Consider the following 17,275-nt stretch of genomic DNA (forward strand, 5'->3'; position numbering starts at 1 on the left):
TGTTACCCAGGAAACTTTATCACACTTCTAACTAATCTTGCCTTTTGCATCACTCTTCTTTTACTGCCCCATGAGGCACTTGTGGCTGAAAGGAGAAATAAGTATGTAAAATGTCTTCTCTGACAGACCTGTCATGTAGCCTGAGGAAACAACGGAATTTCTTTAACCCACTGGACTCTCACAGTCAGGAATGTAAAGAAAGATTTAAAGTACTCTAGGCCTTGAGCAGGAAAGACTGTTGTTATATACAAATATCTTGTATGCAGTGAGAGGTACCAAGCATAAAGCTAAGTGTTGAAGAAATTTAAAACAGGCAAGCCAAAATGCAAATACCCAGTAGGCATGGAGAAGCTTGTGATGCTGGTGGGAAAGCTAAATATTTATAGAACTCAGCTGTAGAACAACTACCAGCACAAAACAACCAGCCCACAACCTGAAATGAGTGAAATAATGTTAGCATGGTGATCTGTGAAAATATCTTAATTCATAGAGGTTCCCAAGTCACAACTGATGCTCTCTGGGATCATCTTGGACATCCCTGCAACCAAATGATTATGAAAAATGTGCTACACTGCACACATTCCTAAGACAGAAACATAAGTGTCTCCCACTTTGGACAATTCCTTAAGTCAAACCCCTGCCTTATGCCTTTCTGACATTGATTTCAGCAAAATAAGTTCCTGTTTTTTTAAATTTTCACAATGAGTATATAGTAGCATGTTGTTGTACCTTGTGGCTACCCCACTGCAATGCACACTGTCTAGGACTAGTGTGGTTTTTGAGGCTTTACTCATGGTGGGTTTCAGCATTTTCATCAAGTCAACAGGAACCAAGCTCAAAGAAACAAGAAAAGGAATGGGTTTTTCAGGCAGAAAAGAGTTAAGCAGTGAAACTTCTTCACAGGATTTTGTGGATACCAGGAGTTTACACAGCTCTGAGGAGGCAGATGGAGTCCATAGGTGATAAATCCACTGCTTCTTACTATTAGAATCACATCTATGCTGGGAAGTCCCTGAGCTACTCCTGGCCACAGAGCAGGGGAGCCCTCTGGCAGATTTATTCATTTCTCCCTCAGAAGCTGTCCTGCCCTCACAAGCGCTTTCAGCTGGAGTTAGTCAGAGCATTAATATCTACCACATGAGAAATTATTGCTCCAACTAAACATTTAGTGATATAAAAATCTGCCAGGAACTAAACAGGAAAGCATTTATCAAGCGACCAGAAATACACAGGTTAAAACAGACAGTAAAACACAGGAACAGAGCCTACACCCAAGATGAAAGCTCAGCCTTTTTGAGACAGAAGTCATCCAAAACTTCTAGGGCAGCTACTTGGTACCACAGCTGCAAGTTCTCTCATCAGTCACTGAAAGCTGGACTTACTGTGGCAGCAAGTCTGCAATTTGTCATTCAACATTATTTTCCTGTCATTATAATAATGAGCAGTGTTAAATAATGCTGGAGAATCCAATCCTGAAGTTAAAATGGCAACACAGGAAAGTAAAGGCTACAGAGAAAATATAAATAAATGCAGAGTCTGTTTTTGGGTCTGAGCACTCTGGTGGCTCTGTGTGTCACATGTGTCTCTGTTTGCCAGCTCTACTAAGATACCAACAAGTAATGCAGTCATAGATGGACAACAATTTATTTTCATGTTACACTGAGAAACAGAATAGAAAAACATTGTATTCCCTTCCCTAAGACAGCATGTTCTTTGGGCTAGATGTTCAGTAGAATGGTTTCCTTTTTTTTATTAATCATTATAGTAGCAGATTTTGTGATATCTGAATTTTTATTTCATTATGATTAAGATAGTGGTGCCTTCAAACCAGAGTTCTTAATTAAAGCATCAGAAATAAACATACACATTTTTTACACGTCATGTTTTCAATTTTAGGAATCTTTGATAAAGGAAATGTTGTTTTTTTCAAGTGTTATAAAACTTACTCCTTTATGGAGTTCTATCACAACAGAGGAAGTTTATTCACTACAAGTGATAGGAAGGAAAAAGATATTGGGAATTGTAGGCAAAAGCTGGCAGATGTTAGAAATGCTTCAGTTCTTTATAAGTCATTTAAGAGCTCTCATGTCATGCCATGAAACATTTCTATTTTTCAAGTGAGCTTGCCAAGTATGTCAACCCAAATTATACATAAATATATATATATGTGTGTATATATTTTTGAGACTTCAAAGCACTTCCTGGGGATGCTGCTGAAAAACAATCCAAAGGATGGGCAGCTGCTTAGGAATCTGTGAGCCAAGAGTGCAGAGGAAGATAAAGCAACGTTGTACACGGTTCCCTTCCAAATCAGAGCTGCCTCAGAAAAATGACCTGGTGATCTGAAAAGGGACACCTGCTCATGAAAACTTGTCTTTTAGCCTCCCAAACTATTTTCTGCAGATAACCAACATTTCCAGACAGTTGGAAATATGCTTCAAAAGGTGGCAGCGGCTGTATTCACAGATGATATAAATTGTGCTAAATGTGTGCTACCATAAGCTTGCCAGATTCTCCAAGATCACTGGTCAGAGGTGATTTTCCAGTGGATTAATTTCTTTTGTTGTGGTGAGAGAAAGGGAATTCTCTCAGGCCTGGTGGTAAAGGTGCTGATTTACAGCCTAAACTAGTGTAACTATCCTACAGAAGTGATCACCTAGTGATACAAATCACCCACACAAATGCTGTGCAACATATTCAAATCCAGTACATTTCCTTCTGCCCTGAGAAAAAACATTTTTGTTCAGATTTGGTTCCATTTAGTTACATTAAATATAACTAAAAAAAACCCCCTATATATAATATATATGTATACATACACACACATATATAAATAATATAACTAAATATAACTGCCACACATTTTGCTAATTTAATACATCAAAACTTGCTGTCAGATAAGTTTGAAGAGAAATATGTTCAGTTCACCTTGGTAAACACAAGTTCTGTGTAAGAAGGTACCTCATTAAAGTGTTTAAAAGAGCTAGGCTCACTCACACATGGATGACTGCAAGATGCCATTTCAAATACAGTTAATGTCAGTACTCTTTTGACCCATACTTTTGAAATTATTAATTGGAAATTCTGCATGCCAAAATCATGAAATAATAAAATTAAATTAAGTCAGTCTGATGACATAAGCCTTGTGCAGAAAATCTCATTCCATATGTGAGAGGACGACCCCACATTTTCAATATTTGCAGTTGCCTTTCTCCACACCCCCCACTGTCCTCCCCAAACGGTTTATTAGGCAAGTTTAATTTTGGAAGTCAGTTTGGGGAAGATAGTAGTGATTCTAAACATAACATTAAAGCCCATTTCAGATACTGTTCACAGTCTGTAAGGGCTCAGTCCATGAGAGGGCTGCCCACTGCTGCTGCCTCACAAGTCTCTGTTGCGATCATTCCCATCAAAACTAAGTATATCACAAAATCATTCCTTACAAAACTGTTAAGCAGCCATCCACATAAATGAAAACTTTCAAGAGCTGCACTTGACAAACATGAAATAAAAGTAACAATTGAACTCCCAAATTTTATAATGCCAGAGTAAATGTGCTCCTTAGTCCAAGACAAACAGTTCCACTCTTGGTTCTGAAGAATGCTGATGCTATTCTGCCATCTGTCCCACGTTTTGTGCATTCTAGCTAACTGCATGCCCAACAAGGAATGAGCTGCACCACCAAACTGTCTGTATTTAATAAAAAAGAGCCTACATGGTTCGCTAAAACTGCTTGTTTTGCTTGGCAAGGCTCTTTTTTCTTTCAAAAAGGAAAAAAAGGTAATCTACAAATTAAATTCATCACCAAAGCAATTTACTTGCCATTTTGTTTAGGCCTTATATAAACCTTTGTTTTGCAGATCCCAGATCCTTCAAACACAACCACTAAAATCTGAAACCAGATAATGAAACAACAGAACCATTGCTACCACTGAATTTAAAGTAATGTCAGCCTTTTTACTGAGGCAAAAATCCATTCAACTCCTCCCACAAGTTGTAGCTTGGGCACTCCTTTTCTCTCAATATACCATAGAGAAAGACACAAATCAGTAAAATTTAGGCAAATTTTTAACATTTAAAAATCTGTTTTTACAGTTCATTTTACTATGATATATTTTTCCAGATAAAGATAATTTGAAATTTTGATCATATACAGTGAAATCAGTGCAAAGAGGCCCCAAGAAAGAGGAAGGATTTCATGGAAGCTTTTGGAAAGTGAACGAGCTGCTTTGCCTGTTTCACGTGCAATAATTAAGGCTACAGAACAATTCCAAAGCAGCCACGCTTTCTTAGAATAGCTAGGTGAAATAGAAAGATAAGGATAATATTTTTATTAATGAGAGAGGAAATTTTAGACTGTGGAGCTTTTTATTTATGGATACAGTTTTTTACACAGACTTGCTCTGTTCTCAACCCTGTATCTCTGCTACCAATCTCATTCTTCATATCGGTTACCAACTTCCCAGAAAATAATCTGGGAGAACAAATACAAGAAATCCTGTTTAAAGATGATAGAAAAGGGACTCATGTTGAGACACACTGACCCCAAAATCTCTCTGGGATAGAATCTGCTTATAAATAAAAGCTGCTCTTCCCACGCTTGAGACATTCTGCTTTCTACCAGCTGGCACAGCCCTGCACATCACTGAGACTGCAGTGGTACAAACAGGCTCTAGAACTGTAACAGCAGCATGCCTTTAGTATTTCTGCATCCCAGGGGTTGTGCCACTTGCAAACATGATGAGCAGGTAGTTTCTTTCAGGAGATACATCCCTGATAAGAATATCAATTACATTCCTGATAAGAAGACAAAGGAGCACTAGATGAAGAGCAACAAAAATAGGCACATCAACACAAGCAATTTAGAGCAATTTTTTTTTGATGCAAAATTTTCTTGTCTTTATGTTTGCAGTTTCTCAGTATCTGTGACAGATTTTAAGGAATATTTAGATGCCTAAGAATAGTTGCAGTATATCTCCTTGCACTTTTGAGAAAGCATCTAAAGTGAACAACATTTCCAGACACTCTAAAATCCAGCCTGTAAACCAGGCCATTAATTCTTGTGCTGTGCACATTAATACAAAACCCCATTGTAGTATGAAATTACTACTATTATGGAAATGCCTATTTTAAAGGAAATATAGATTTATTTACTATTATCATTTGGTATGTAAATGTATTTCCATTATCAAAAATTCTGAGGAACCTGCTCTTCTTACCTGTATTAGGATCTTTTACTACAATGTCAGAAATCTCAAAGAGTTTGAGAGGCAAGGGCATCTTTCTGTTGGCAGCAATAGTTTTCAGCAGCCCAGGAAGGAGGGTTGTACGTGCCACCTGCAGGACAAACAGAGATGCTGCAAGTCAAATACCTTCCAAAATATCTTGTTTTCTCCATTTGTTTTTGTTTTCTCCATTCATAACAGGAATTTAAAAGTAGTCAACTGCAAATACTGCACTCATCTCCTGTGTTTAAGCAAGCTTGATTTAGAGTTACTAAACCTGGAAATGTACACTCTCTCCATGTTCTATATACTGCCTTTTCTCAAAGAGTTTATATGTGAGCTTAACAAGTGGTACCATTTCACAGGTATTCACAGGAATTGCAGTACAGGGTAGAAAAATAGTACAGAAAAGTGAAAAAAATTCCCATAAATTTACTCTCACTTATACAAAAGGCAAATTCTAAGTGCAGTTTTGGAAACATCAAGTGTTAGCTAAAATATTATTTTTATAGAAAAATTCTATGTAATATTCAGTCGTGGACACCTGAAATCTACAGCAAATGCATTCAAAGAACCAAGCAAGAGACAATCGTGTCTGTGAACATATCTGTAAGAACAGTAACATTTCCTGTGTTCTCCATTCAAATACTTCCTTTAAATTGCACCTTTTTTTTTTTGCCAAGCTAGAAGAGGTTGATTCAGTAAATCTAAAATAAGAGGGGTGGCAGTGACTGCTCCTTGACTGTAGGTTAGAAGTCACCATGTGCTCAGCCACAGTTACTTCTTATGTTTGGTCATGCAGCATTTCTGTCCCTTTATCTTATTTTTCTTAATCAATGAGGAGTTCCAGCTGCACACTCAGTGTAAGATGGACCCTGGCATCATCCTGCCCTTTCCTTGCTGGCAGAGGACAGGAGATGGGGAGAGTTATTCTGAGAATCTCATCCCACCTACCATCTAAAGCTGAAAGTTTACAGTGCATCACACAGAGCAATCCTTCCCAACTTTCAGGGAGGCCTAGATTTTAAAAAATTGAAGCTATTTTTGCCACAAGGAATTCTCCATCCAACAATAACCCTGCTTAGCAGCACTGCTACTGCAAAGGCCTGCAGTCTTGCAAGAACAGGAGTCTGAAATTGTATCTGGCCAGAGGGGCTGCCATGTTTTCTCTTTTTGTTCACACTTTGTTTGTTGGGGGTACATTCTGTATTGCTCACTGTAATCACCATGCTAAATGACAGAAGGGAACAGCTGGTAATGGTCTAAACAGGTTCCAGTGGTGTCTTGCATGACTGCTTATTTGTGGTACCAAATAAAAGGTGTGCAAACAGTCTGTTCTTGAATCTCAGAACAGCAGAAGACTGTCATCAATATTAGAGGTAAGATCTAGGAAGGTATTTCAGAAACTCAGAGAAATCAGATGTTGTGAAGGTCTTAAGGGAAAAAAACCCCACAAATCACAAATTATTAATACCTAACGAACTCCTGAAACTGTTCAAAACCTTTTTAGAGTTTACCTTTGTATTTGTTAGGCAAGAAAAAAAAAAGGGCAGCTCTAAATTTACATTCCTTGTAAACTAAAGAAAGCATCTTAAAAAAAAAAACCAACAACACTCCTGAAAAGAAATATAAAACCTATGGGTACACTCTTTGGTATTTTCAGAATTGTTGAGAATACCATACTTGAGCTCTCAGTTTCTGCTCTAGCTAAGATCAAATGATCTAGAAAGGAGTATTAAGATACTTCAAGAGCATCACAGATTTTAAAAAAAAATAGACAAAAAAATACAAAAACAAGAGTAATAATGATCAATATTTTAAAAAAACCGACCCAAATGTTTCCTCCCCAAAGCTCACGAAGTTTAGAGATTGCCAAATCTAATAGTTCCTTCTCTATTGAATACGTTTTCTAGACGAGGGAACTGATCAACCATCTGGGATTTTCTGCAATAAGACCACTCAGTTTTGCCACATTCTGCCACACAGAGCATGGTACTTTGCTTTCTTGAAAAGCTGATAGTATTTCACACTGGAAGAGAGATTTCTCAGTGGAGTAACAAGATGACATGTTCAGAACATAAACATATCCAAGCTTTTTAATGCAAGAAATGTAGCTTATTGTTCATAAATTTTATTTCCTTTCTCTCCTTTTAAAATACAGAATCCATAACAATATTGCTTTCAAAATGTAACTAATCTCACCTGAAATTCTGCTGTTTTGGGGTTTGCTATGTGCACAGCGTTTGTTGCAGAGATATCTGTGCCAAGTTTATCTGCAATATCTTCTTGGGAACACTGCAAATGAGACAAAAAACCTGTCAAGGTCAAGTAGTTAAAAAAGACAGCCAGTGATGAAATTTGGTATCAAGAACAATGGAATTGTAGCACTGCCCCATAATATATCCCTTCACACATAACACTCATAATACAAATTAAGCCCTAGACTTTAGACCAAGTAGGCAAACTAGTTTATTTACAGATGTTAATTACTAAATAAAATAAAGCGGGATTAAAAAAAAAAAAAGGCAAGTGTTTATTTAGGCTTCTGTCACGGATTGTTGCATTTATTTTAAAAACAGGCTCAGATGCTGCACCCTGACTTGCAGTGGGTGAAGCACTTTATTCTGCAAATAGCACTTATAGAGGGACTGATATCTGTTCTTTCACACAAAGACAATCCCTTGAGGGACACTTACAAAAAGTACAGTATTGTCTATGAAAAACAGCTCATATGGCCAAGCCCTCAATTTTCAGAGCTGTGTAAGATTCTTGTAGTATGTTCATTTTTTAGGGTTGAAGTGTTTTTAAAGCCTGTATTCTAAAAGTGTATTTTTAAGCTGGTCAGTAAAACAATATGCATTCTCTTTATCAGGCTCAGCCAATGTCTGTGCACACACTGCAATAGATGCTACTTCTAAGATCCACACTTCAGATTTCCAGAATTTATAGCTTTATTAGAGTAATAAAGACACCAGTAGCAGACTAGGCACATAACTGAGGATTTGCTTGTGTATTGCAGTCTCCCAGAAGTGTTCCCTTTGCACTGGCAGCACTCACAAAGTGTGCTGATAGACCAACTGTGAGAAAGATGAACAGATGATACCATCTGAAAAAGTGGGTTATTGAATAATCATTTAAAAAAATCCCAAATAACACAAGGAATGTTGAACTTAGGAGGAGAGAACTGTGTTAAACAGTTTTCAGATGTGTATCTAAACTACAGCATGTTACTGTGATTTAACTAAATGCATTCTGGCTAAACTGGAGCTCCTCACAGAAGGCAATGTTATTGTGTACAAATCTCATTTGGGGCTCTAACCAAGAAACAGACTGAGTGCACAAATACATAAGCAATGTTTATCATATAACACTGGGGTACAGAATGTTGTAGCATAAATTATATCCAAGTTATCAAAGTCATAAGGCTCACACTGGTGTGTTAATAAAGTGCTGGGGACATAACAGACTGTGAGGTTCATCCTGTCACAGCAGAAATACAAATAAGAAATGTGATACCATACCATACCAATGTATGACCTTCAAAAATTCTGCTGTTGCAGTTCATAAAGGTTCTCACTTGTAGCAATGTAATACATTAAATGTTCCAAACATATTACCTATTGCTGCTGAAAAAAATGAACTATGTGGTTCAAAGAACCAAGCAAGATTGCAGCACTCAAAAATGAATAATGAATTAGGAAATATTAATTAGGAAATATTAATTTTGGATAGTAATATTAATGAAAAAAAAAATCCTTTAAAAGCTTGACTATATGTAGTTTCTTCAACATGGTAGTAACCACAGGTCTGAATACCTCAGATATTAGCACTGCAGGAGGCAATACTACTTATTGTCCTGGTTACTTAAATGAGTTAATAACCAAATGTTGAAACTGGAATATATTTTTCAGAATGAGAGCAAATTTTGCTTTTGAAGCTCTGTGAAATCTGAAGGTGTTAAAATTTTATTCAATCAATTCAAATTACCAAATCTGGTTGCAGTACCTGAAATTTTCAACTGCCAGAAGTGCTTTAGGAGCCTGAAATGCTGCATCTTAAAACATTTGAGTAAATTAGTAAAAAATAATCCATGAGCAGATCACTCTCTCTTAAGAGGTTGAGTACTTTCAAGGATTTATACCTCTCACCATCTAGTCAATTTTAGGCTCAGGAACAAGCTGAGAAATTCCACAGAAATTTTAACAGAATATGTGATGGTAGCTCCCCTATATGCTAAAATGTGCACAAATTGGACTTTTAAGCAAAGGCTTTGAGCAGATCTTGCGACAGAAAGGATTTTTTAAAATGTATCATGTATTTTCAGTAGCTACCTATGCCAGTCTCCATTTATGGGCCGTTACCATCTACATTTGGAGGGCATGGGAGCCTATTTAACTTTTTTGTTTTTAATAGTAGATCAGGTTCTCTGATCCAGTTCACAACTCAGGGGTATGAGCAAGTGACCATGACACAGATGTTGTTTCCTACTGTACATTCCATTTTAGCACAACAATCCTGCTGCATAATTTCCATAGTACAAATTATGGCATCGGCGAGTATCAGAGTGGCACTTGCTGCTACAGAGTCCTAATTCTCAAAGACTACTGGCATGGCTGTAACAAATAATTGTTAAAACCAGTGGTAACAATGCTATATTTTTTATCTATATTTGTTATCTATTTACTGTATATCTATTTGTTATCTATATTCAAAACCCTACCTGTGGTGAAATTTATAAAGGATGCCACCTTAGCGTCTGTGTATTGTAACTTTTTCATGGCTATTAAAATAAGCTCTTTTCAGACTGAATTATCTAATGCAAGGAATCGTGGGCAAGCGACAATACTAAAGAAAATTACAGAAACAGGTACTTCTCAATACACTGTAGGAAAACCCACCAGAAAGTACTAAATTTTCATGTTGGTTTTCCAATTATTGAATTATGATGAATTTCACATCTGGTGACCAAAGTCTTGAGAGAGATTTGCTGTCTTACAATTCCATCCAATCAAATTAAACTAAAACCAGTCCTTCAGCAGCTACTTCCCTCTCTATACTTAGAACTACATACCACATTAACAGTGACTCATTTAATTTCTCTGACCTACAAACTCACCAAATATTATATTATGATTCCAAAGTCCTAGTAAACAACCAGCTGCCAAAACAGTACTGGAAAATACTGGTACATTTATATGACAACATATCCTCAGACCACCCTCTGCAGTTTTGATTGCATCACTGTTCGAACATGCAATTAAGAAAAACACGAAATCAATGTAATATACCAGGGCAAAAGTGAGTGCTTCAGTGAATCCAGCAGCTGCCAAGTCCAGTCTCAGAAGTTCTGTGAGCTTATTGAGGGGAAGCTAAAATGAAACAAAACAGTGTTCAGCTTCCTTCTAAAAGCATTTTGCTATTCTTTCCTGGGATGATTCTGCCTGCCACATGATGGTGAATTCACAAGGGAGGGACTATGCTTGTGTGCTTAAAATTTTTGAAAGCATTAGCCAGCTGCCTTTAGGCTTGCCTAAGGAAATGAATCTCCCAATTAGAGATTTAATACGGGCTCCCTACTTAAACCCTGTCTTTCTTCAAGTACCAGCAACCACTGGTCTTAGACTTATTCAAATCAGTGGGGCATCTGTTTTGTATCCCATCCACGGTAAATACTTCTCAAGGCAAAGCATGTCAAAATATTTAATTCTTAGGTTCTGTTTTCCCCAAAGCCCTTCTGGCATGCAGCAGTCATTTACTGACAACAGAGCATTCATTTGAAGGGGCAATCTTACTTGATTAGCTATGGCGTACGTTTTCGGAATCACCATCTGAATGTTGTTATAACCATAAGCTATTGCTGCATCTTCTACGATATCACAGGCATGGATAACGTCTGCTCTGGTAGGAGGGATTTCAATCTCTAGATGGTTCCCATTCCCTGTGACGTGTGACTTCAAACACATCCTAGTCAGCAGCTTTGCCAGGCTTGATGGAGTTTCACTGAAACAAAACAAGAGAGTGGTAATTTATGGACTTTGCACTATACTGACTGGCTTTGTAATCAATGTTTTTTCTGCATTGCCTCATATCCTGGAGAATCTGCAAGTGCTTTATAGACTGTACACAGACTTAGCATTAAAACAGAACCAGCTCAGATTCCCACTCATGAGATGGTCATTTTCCTTAACCTCATAACAGTTGTGTGAAGCCATAAAGAATCATTCACTTTCCCTGAAAGCAGGGGACTCTGTTTCAGAGTTGATCTAATTACCCAAGATAACACCTGAATTTTTGATAAACAAAAAAAAAAACAAACCACATAAGCTAAACATTTTTAAAACAATAAATCAGTGTCTTCTAGTACCTTTGTCATGGTTAATAAAAACTATGTTTTCATTTGCAGTAACACACCTGATTCCTACTTTCTTGTTAATGTATTCAGGTTTCACTTTCTCTGTCCGATAAGCCAGCTCCTAAAAAGAAAGACAAAGATTTTAAGCATAGACAGTGCCTGCCATTTCTACCTAAGAGGATTCAATCTCAGTAATCTAGTTTCTAATTGCCATACTAAAATGACACCCACAGTAGAAAAATGTGGAATATTAGGCTATATTTAGCATTCTAAAGTTAATAGGATTGTTGAAAATATACTCTAGTACATGATGCAAAAGCTGTTCTTGGTTAAGCTGGAAGGGTGAATGCAGCATGAAATCCTCGTTATTGAAATTTCTGATAATTTCTGATATATGCAAGTAACAGAGTCCCTGAAAGTTTATGGTGAGTAGTTCATCCTAAGCCAAAGCCCTAAAGCACAGAATGGTCATGCATGAGATCTCATGGTCTTGTACAGATCAAATGACCTTCAGGAGGAAAAGGAAGGAAAACTTTGTATTTCTTTATTGGCACATAAATATCTACCAGTATTTTACTTAGCAACTGTCCAATGTATTTAAGAAAGTTATTTTGTATGTATTTATGTATTTCACGTGTTTCTAAACTTCGTGATACAGAAATCCTTAAAAACCATAGCAACTGAAACTTGGGGATTTTTTTTCTCTATTTTATCTAGGGAAGCTGCTTTGTTGACTGCAGAGATTTCTATTTTGTTGGATATCTTTTCAGGATTCTACACCTTTCCTCTGGTCATTAAAACTGACATTGTAAAAAGAAAAAGATAAAATGACACTAGAAAAACTCTCAGCAAAAATAAGTTTCCCTCTAAACAGTTTGTACTCCCTTGGTATATCTGATTTTATGAACTCAAACAGATCTGTCTTCAGTTACTTTCAGGAAACAGGAGGAATTGCTCTCTTTCTACTTATTAAGAGGATAAAAAAGTAAGACTCCATTACTGTGAAAAGGTCTGTCTGGGGCTCTGAACTGAAGTCAACATTCTGCCTTTTAGACCTGTACATAGTTGGTGTCTGTAAAGTGAGAGACTGAGAAATGCAGTGTTACAAGGTTATTTTAACTGAAGGGCATTAAAGCTTCCAGATCTGATAAGTACATTATGCTGAGGTTGATTTCAGTTGTCCATAGGCTTAAGGCTGAAGGACCTCTTCCTGCATTCATTTTTCCTGATTTGGAACATGTAGATTTGGACACAGATGATGACCTTTGATTGTAATCTTTACTTGATCCTGGAAAAGGTCCTATCACAGGCACTCTAAAACATAATAGTGTATTTTTAACCTCATCACAATTCAGGGGCTTCAGAAGAACTTTCCTAGACAAGGAAAAGCTGGAGCTGGAGTTATTTTTTGTGGGGTTAGAGGAGGTTCTAACTCACTAATACAGAGAAAGTGCCAAGCTTGGTTTTTACCCTACACCTTAGAACCAGCACATGCTGCCACAGGAAAAGCAAACTCTTACCAGACTTTTTGCAAATAAAGCCCTCTCCTTAAGGACACAGAGATATCCTAATGCTGTGCTTACCGGATAGATGTGGGTCTTGCCATTGGGATAAACCACTTCTACTGCTTCAACACTGAGAGAGACAGAAAAATATAAGTGAAACTGTTTTTAACACATGGCACAAATGTAATGTCTCTCTGCTTGGAGATTTATACTCACGTGTATGGCTTCTCACAATATTCACTGAACATCGTGACTATAATATCAAGAACAATTTTTGCCTACAAAACAAACATAATAATCACATTAAAATCTGTTATCTACTTGTGTGGAAGTAGATAAAATACCTTAACAAAAAACAGGGAAAATATCTCACACTCTCTTCATTCTCTTCTGATTTTCTAGCAGTCTAGAATTCTAGACTGAATTTCAAAAAACATTTTCCTTCTGATGCAGACATTTGTGCAAAAGCTTGAAAATCTTTGGTTTTCAAGGTTCTGAAGCCTTGGCATATCTTTTCTAAACTCTGTGCTTTAGAAACACAGGGGTTTTATTACTATTTGGAGCTGGGTCTTCCTAAATTTCTGTCTAATTAGTCATTTTACTGAAATTCAATTGGGAAAGGAGAGGCTGCAGGACTACATTGTTTAGCAATACATTATCAAATAACTTCATTTGCAAATTTTTTGTTTTACAGCTAATATTTTAAGTGATGAGTATAATGGGACATAATAAGATTCAGATGAACAACTCAGTCCAAAAAGGGGTTTTTTTTATGTCTGACAGTGTAATTTCCTTCATGTAAACAGAATAATACTGTATTTATTTTTATTATCAAGACAAGCAGTAGCAAGAAACAGTTATTTATTAGTTTGCTTAGAAGCCACTCACCAACATGAAAATTTATTTGTGTTGTTAACATACCATTTTGCAGTAGGGTAAGTTAAAAGCAGTTTTGCTCTTAAGCATCAAGTTACACACTTTAGGGAAACTATCACTGAATGCACAACCTATATTCAAGAACAGGCAATTATAACTCCTTGGCTTTCACGCTTCAGCTTTGAGTTACAGAATTTGCATATGGGAAGACTTGAATTTAGCAATTATTTGCATGGCATCCCTGCTTGATAAAGATAACTAAGTAGAAAAATCCTTGTCTTTCTTCCCTCAGCCCAAATTTTCAGTAGGACATGAATCTTGACAGAGTATTCTGCCAAAACAGGAAGTCTTAGTAAATTTTACTCTTTTCTAAGCTTTTCAGATTTAGAAAAAGCGCTCAAAAGGAACAAACAGTCTCTAATTTGCTTCAATTATTTTCTCATACAAGCTGAATACTTAGTGTAAACTCAAAGCTATCTATACAGCAAGGCTGAAACTGTTTCCAGGGAATTCCACAGTCCTGCAACTTTTGTATTGGATGGTTGGATCCAGACAATAAATGCCTTGTTGTAGGTCTTTGTATTTGAGCTCTATTATCCAATGGGAAAACAATTATATTAAAGCATATCAAAAGCAGGAAAGAGTAATTTACCTTTGTAATATCTGTGCCTGTACATTCAATAAACACATTTCTGGTATTTAGGCTTATTTTTGTATGATCTCCTAAAACATGTGAAAACAAAAACATGTTAAGAAATATTAGTTTTATTGCAATAGACTGATACTGACTCATTTTGTGTTAGAAAGATCATTGTCATCTTCCACAATGTAAAAAACCCATTATCTACTGCACCAACATTCACAGCTGTTGGCAGAATAGCAGCTCTTTTTACTTTTGCATTTATGAATCAAATGAAAGGAAAAAGGCAGATCAGACACACTGACTGGATTATGCTTTCCATTGCAAGACACAGGGATCTGTAAAAACAGGTACCCTCAGCTGGAAAAGCCAGCTAAGAGAACAGTGGCCATCTGCTGTTAGCAAAGGGCTTTGCACTGCCATAGCATCCCATCTTCCCTGGGTTTAGTCTCATATTCACATCACACCTGTGATATATGTCATTTCCTTGGGCAGGAACAAATGAAATGGTTTTTAAAAAGTGATTTAGACTAATGACTATCAACAGTCATTCTGTGGTCTCTTGACACTGTCTGCTGATACCCTATAGGCTGCTCTACAGTAGTGGTTTAGGTCCTAGAATGGGTCCCTTCTAGGCATGAATTTGCTTTGTCTGTACTGGGAGTTATGATGAGAGCACTGAAGCACATCCCTGTTGCATTCAAAGATTTTCTTGTCTGGAAGAAACTTTTGCAAACTGGGATGAAGGCCCCCAGTGGCTGGCTCCCTACAAAAGTGGGGTCTGTCAGTAAGCCACAAGCAATCTGGAGCAGCTGTACAGAGAAGTCATTCTGCGTGTTAGGTACAGATGGGCAGTGCACACCTGGAGTGAATTCCATGGCTGGGAACCATGCAGAAATGGGCACACACAGTCCTAGAATCGTGTGGGAACATGCCAAATCCAGCCCCTCTGTTCTGCTTGCCTTTCCTTGCACCATTCATTAACACAGATGCACCCCACCAGAGTCAAAGAAACCACTTGCATATACATGGGAACTCCTCCTTCCTTTGTTTGACCCTGACTTAGCCCCCCTGTTTTAGTTTCCTATCTTAGAAATTAGGTCACAGCCAGATGGAGTTAGGTGCAGCAGAGATCTTAGGACCAAGGGATCTTGTACTCCCCCTTACAGCTGTGCTATATCTCATTGCAGATGGAATGTATTCAGCATCTCTGGACTCACTTCAAAGCAAATACAAGCCTTCACTTCAGTGATTGTAGATAATCCAAACAACCAATAGAGATGTTTACATTGCATTATTTGTTTAGAAAGCACCTCTGACCTGGAAGCCTATCTTAGATACTGTTCTCTAAAGCAGAGGCAGGTGTTAAATTTAGCTCAACCTTTTTAATTGATAAAATATAAACAATATGCAGCGCTTATACATGGAACACCCCCAAGCTGGAAGGAGCCTAACAAAGAAGGATCAAGCACCGTGGTTGACACCCCCGTTCAATTTATAACAGCTACTGTTACCAGTCCCTGCCACAGAGTTTGAGCTGCCTTTTAAAAAGATTTGGGTTAGCTGGATAAGGTGTATTAGGAAGCATAGATCCAAAGAGATTATCAAGGCAGATTTATTGGTCAGGGAAATTTACTGATTCCTGACCTATATTTCAGTATAGAAGTATACTGAATTACCTTTCTTTAAAGAGTAATTATTCCCATGCCATTAAATGGCTTCAGTAAACCAGGTTCTCAAAAATGACACATGGTTTCTTTTGCATTCAGTGGCAACCCATGTTTAGAACAATGCAAAAAAAGCCTAGACCAATTTATTCTCTTTAAGCAATTAAATTCTTTTGAAAACAGTGCAATAGCAATAGGATCCATAAAAACTAGTTCCCCTTGCTAAGTTCCCTGATGTAACCTCAGAAAATGGAGTACAAAGTTGCAGTTACCAGTTACTGTTACCAGTTAACAAAATAATTTCTTGCAGGCTTGTTTTCCTAACAAAGTTCCCTTCACAAGGAACTTCATTGAGTTGGGGAAGAGTATGAGAAACTCAGTGCAGAGGTTTGCAGTAGCACTTTTACACCCTTCTGATGAAGATGAGAAAAAGGAACAATAGCAGCCTAGGAGGGAGCAAAATATTTTACTACCTTTAAACTGAAAGAAGGAAAGAAGACTTCATGAAATTTTAAGTGGAACTATTTTAAGAAAAAAATAATAATCCCTATGATACATCAGTGTTTCTGTCTGACACTAACTCACACACAAAATAGCAGTAACAGTACAAAGCAGTCAAAAACTAATCTTACCATTGATGATGGGTGGCATGGACAGAACAACCCCATTGCTGTCATAAATGACAGGATAACGTGGTTTGTTTTCAATCAGGTGCAAATAGTGCCGAAGGTGGCTGTCAGTCTGGAAAAACAAAGCACAGCCTGAATTTCACTGCAGCTCAGATAGAGCCACAATCCTTTGGTGAGTAATTAAGGGGACTTTTGAAGGTGGGAAGGACTGGGTTAGAGTTAGGTACTTTACTAGGAAATGGTGTTTGCTCCCAGCAGCAGGAAAAGTTTGAAATGAGAGAACTGGATTTTTGGTTTTCTTCAAAAGTGCTGAAGATTATTTAAGGATTCTCTCAAACATGTGTAGGCCATGCTGTCCAAGATACCCTTGTTCACCACAGC

At 37.3% G+C, this 17,275-nt stretch overlaps 1 protein-coding gene across 1 annotated transcript in view; it reads right to left on the bottom strand.

The window, feature by feature from the left end:
• Positions 1–17,275, bottom strand: part of FARSB (phenylalanyl-tRNA synthetase subunit beta) — a 37,096-nt gene that overhangs the window by 15,124 nt on the left and 4,697 nt on the right. Inside the window, exons 7-15 of the mRNA XM_086844299.1 lie at positions 16,898–17,006; positions 14,611–14,681; positions 13,299–13,360; positions 13,161–13,212; positions 11,637–11,698; positions 11,018–11,225; positions 10,514–10,594; positions 7,428–7,520; positions 5,220–5,337 (exon numbers count right to left, since the gene is read on the bottom strand). Of these exons, the coding sequence (XP_086700425.1) occupies positions 5,220–5,337; positions 7,428–7,520; positions 10,514–10,594; positions 11,018–11,225; positions 11,637–11,698; positions 13,161–13,212; positions 13,299–13,360; positions 14,611–14,681; positions 16,898–17,006 (856 nt within the window). The remainder of the gene's footprint in view (positions 1–5,219; positions 5,338–7,427; positions 7,521–10,513; positions 10,595–11,017; positions 11,226–11,636; positions 11,699–13,160; positions 13,213–13,298; positions 13,361–14,610; positions 14,682–16,897; positions 17,007–17,275) is intronic.

Source organism: Cyanistes caeruleus, chromosome 10 (genome assembly GCF_971803275.1).
Source record: "Cyanistes caeruleus chromosome 10, bCyaCae1.hap1.1, whole genome shotgun sequence".
Taxonomy (NCBI): domain Eukaryota; kingdom Metazoa; phylum Chordata; class Aves; order Passeriformes; family Paridae; genus Cyanistes; species Cyanistes caeruleus.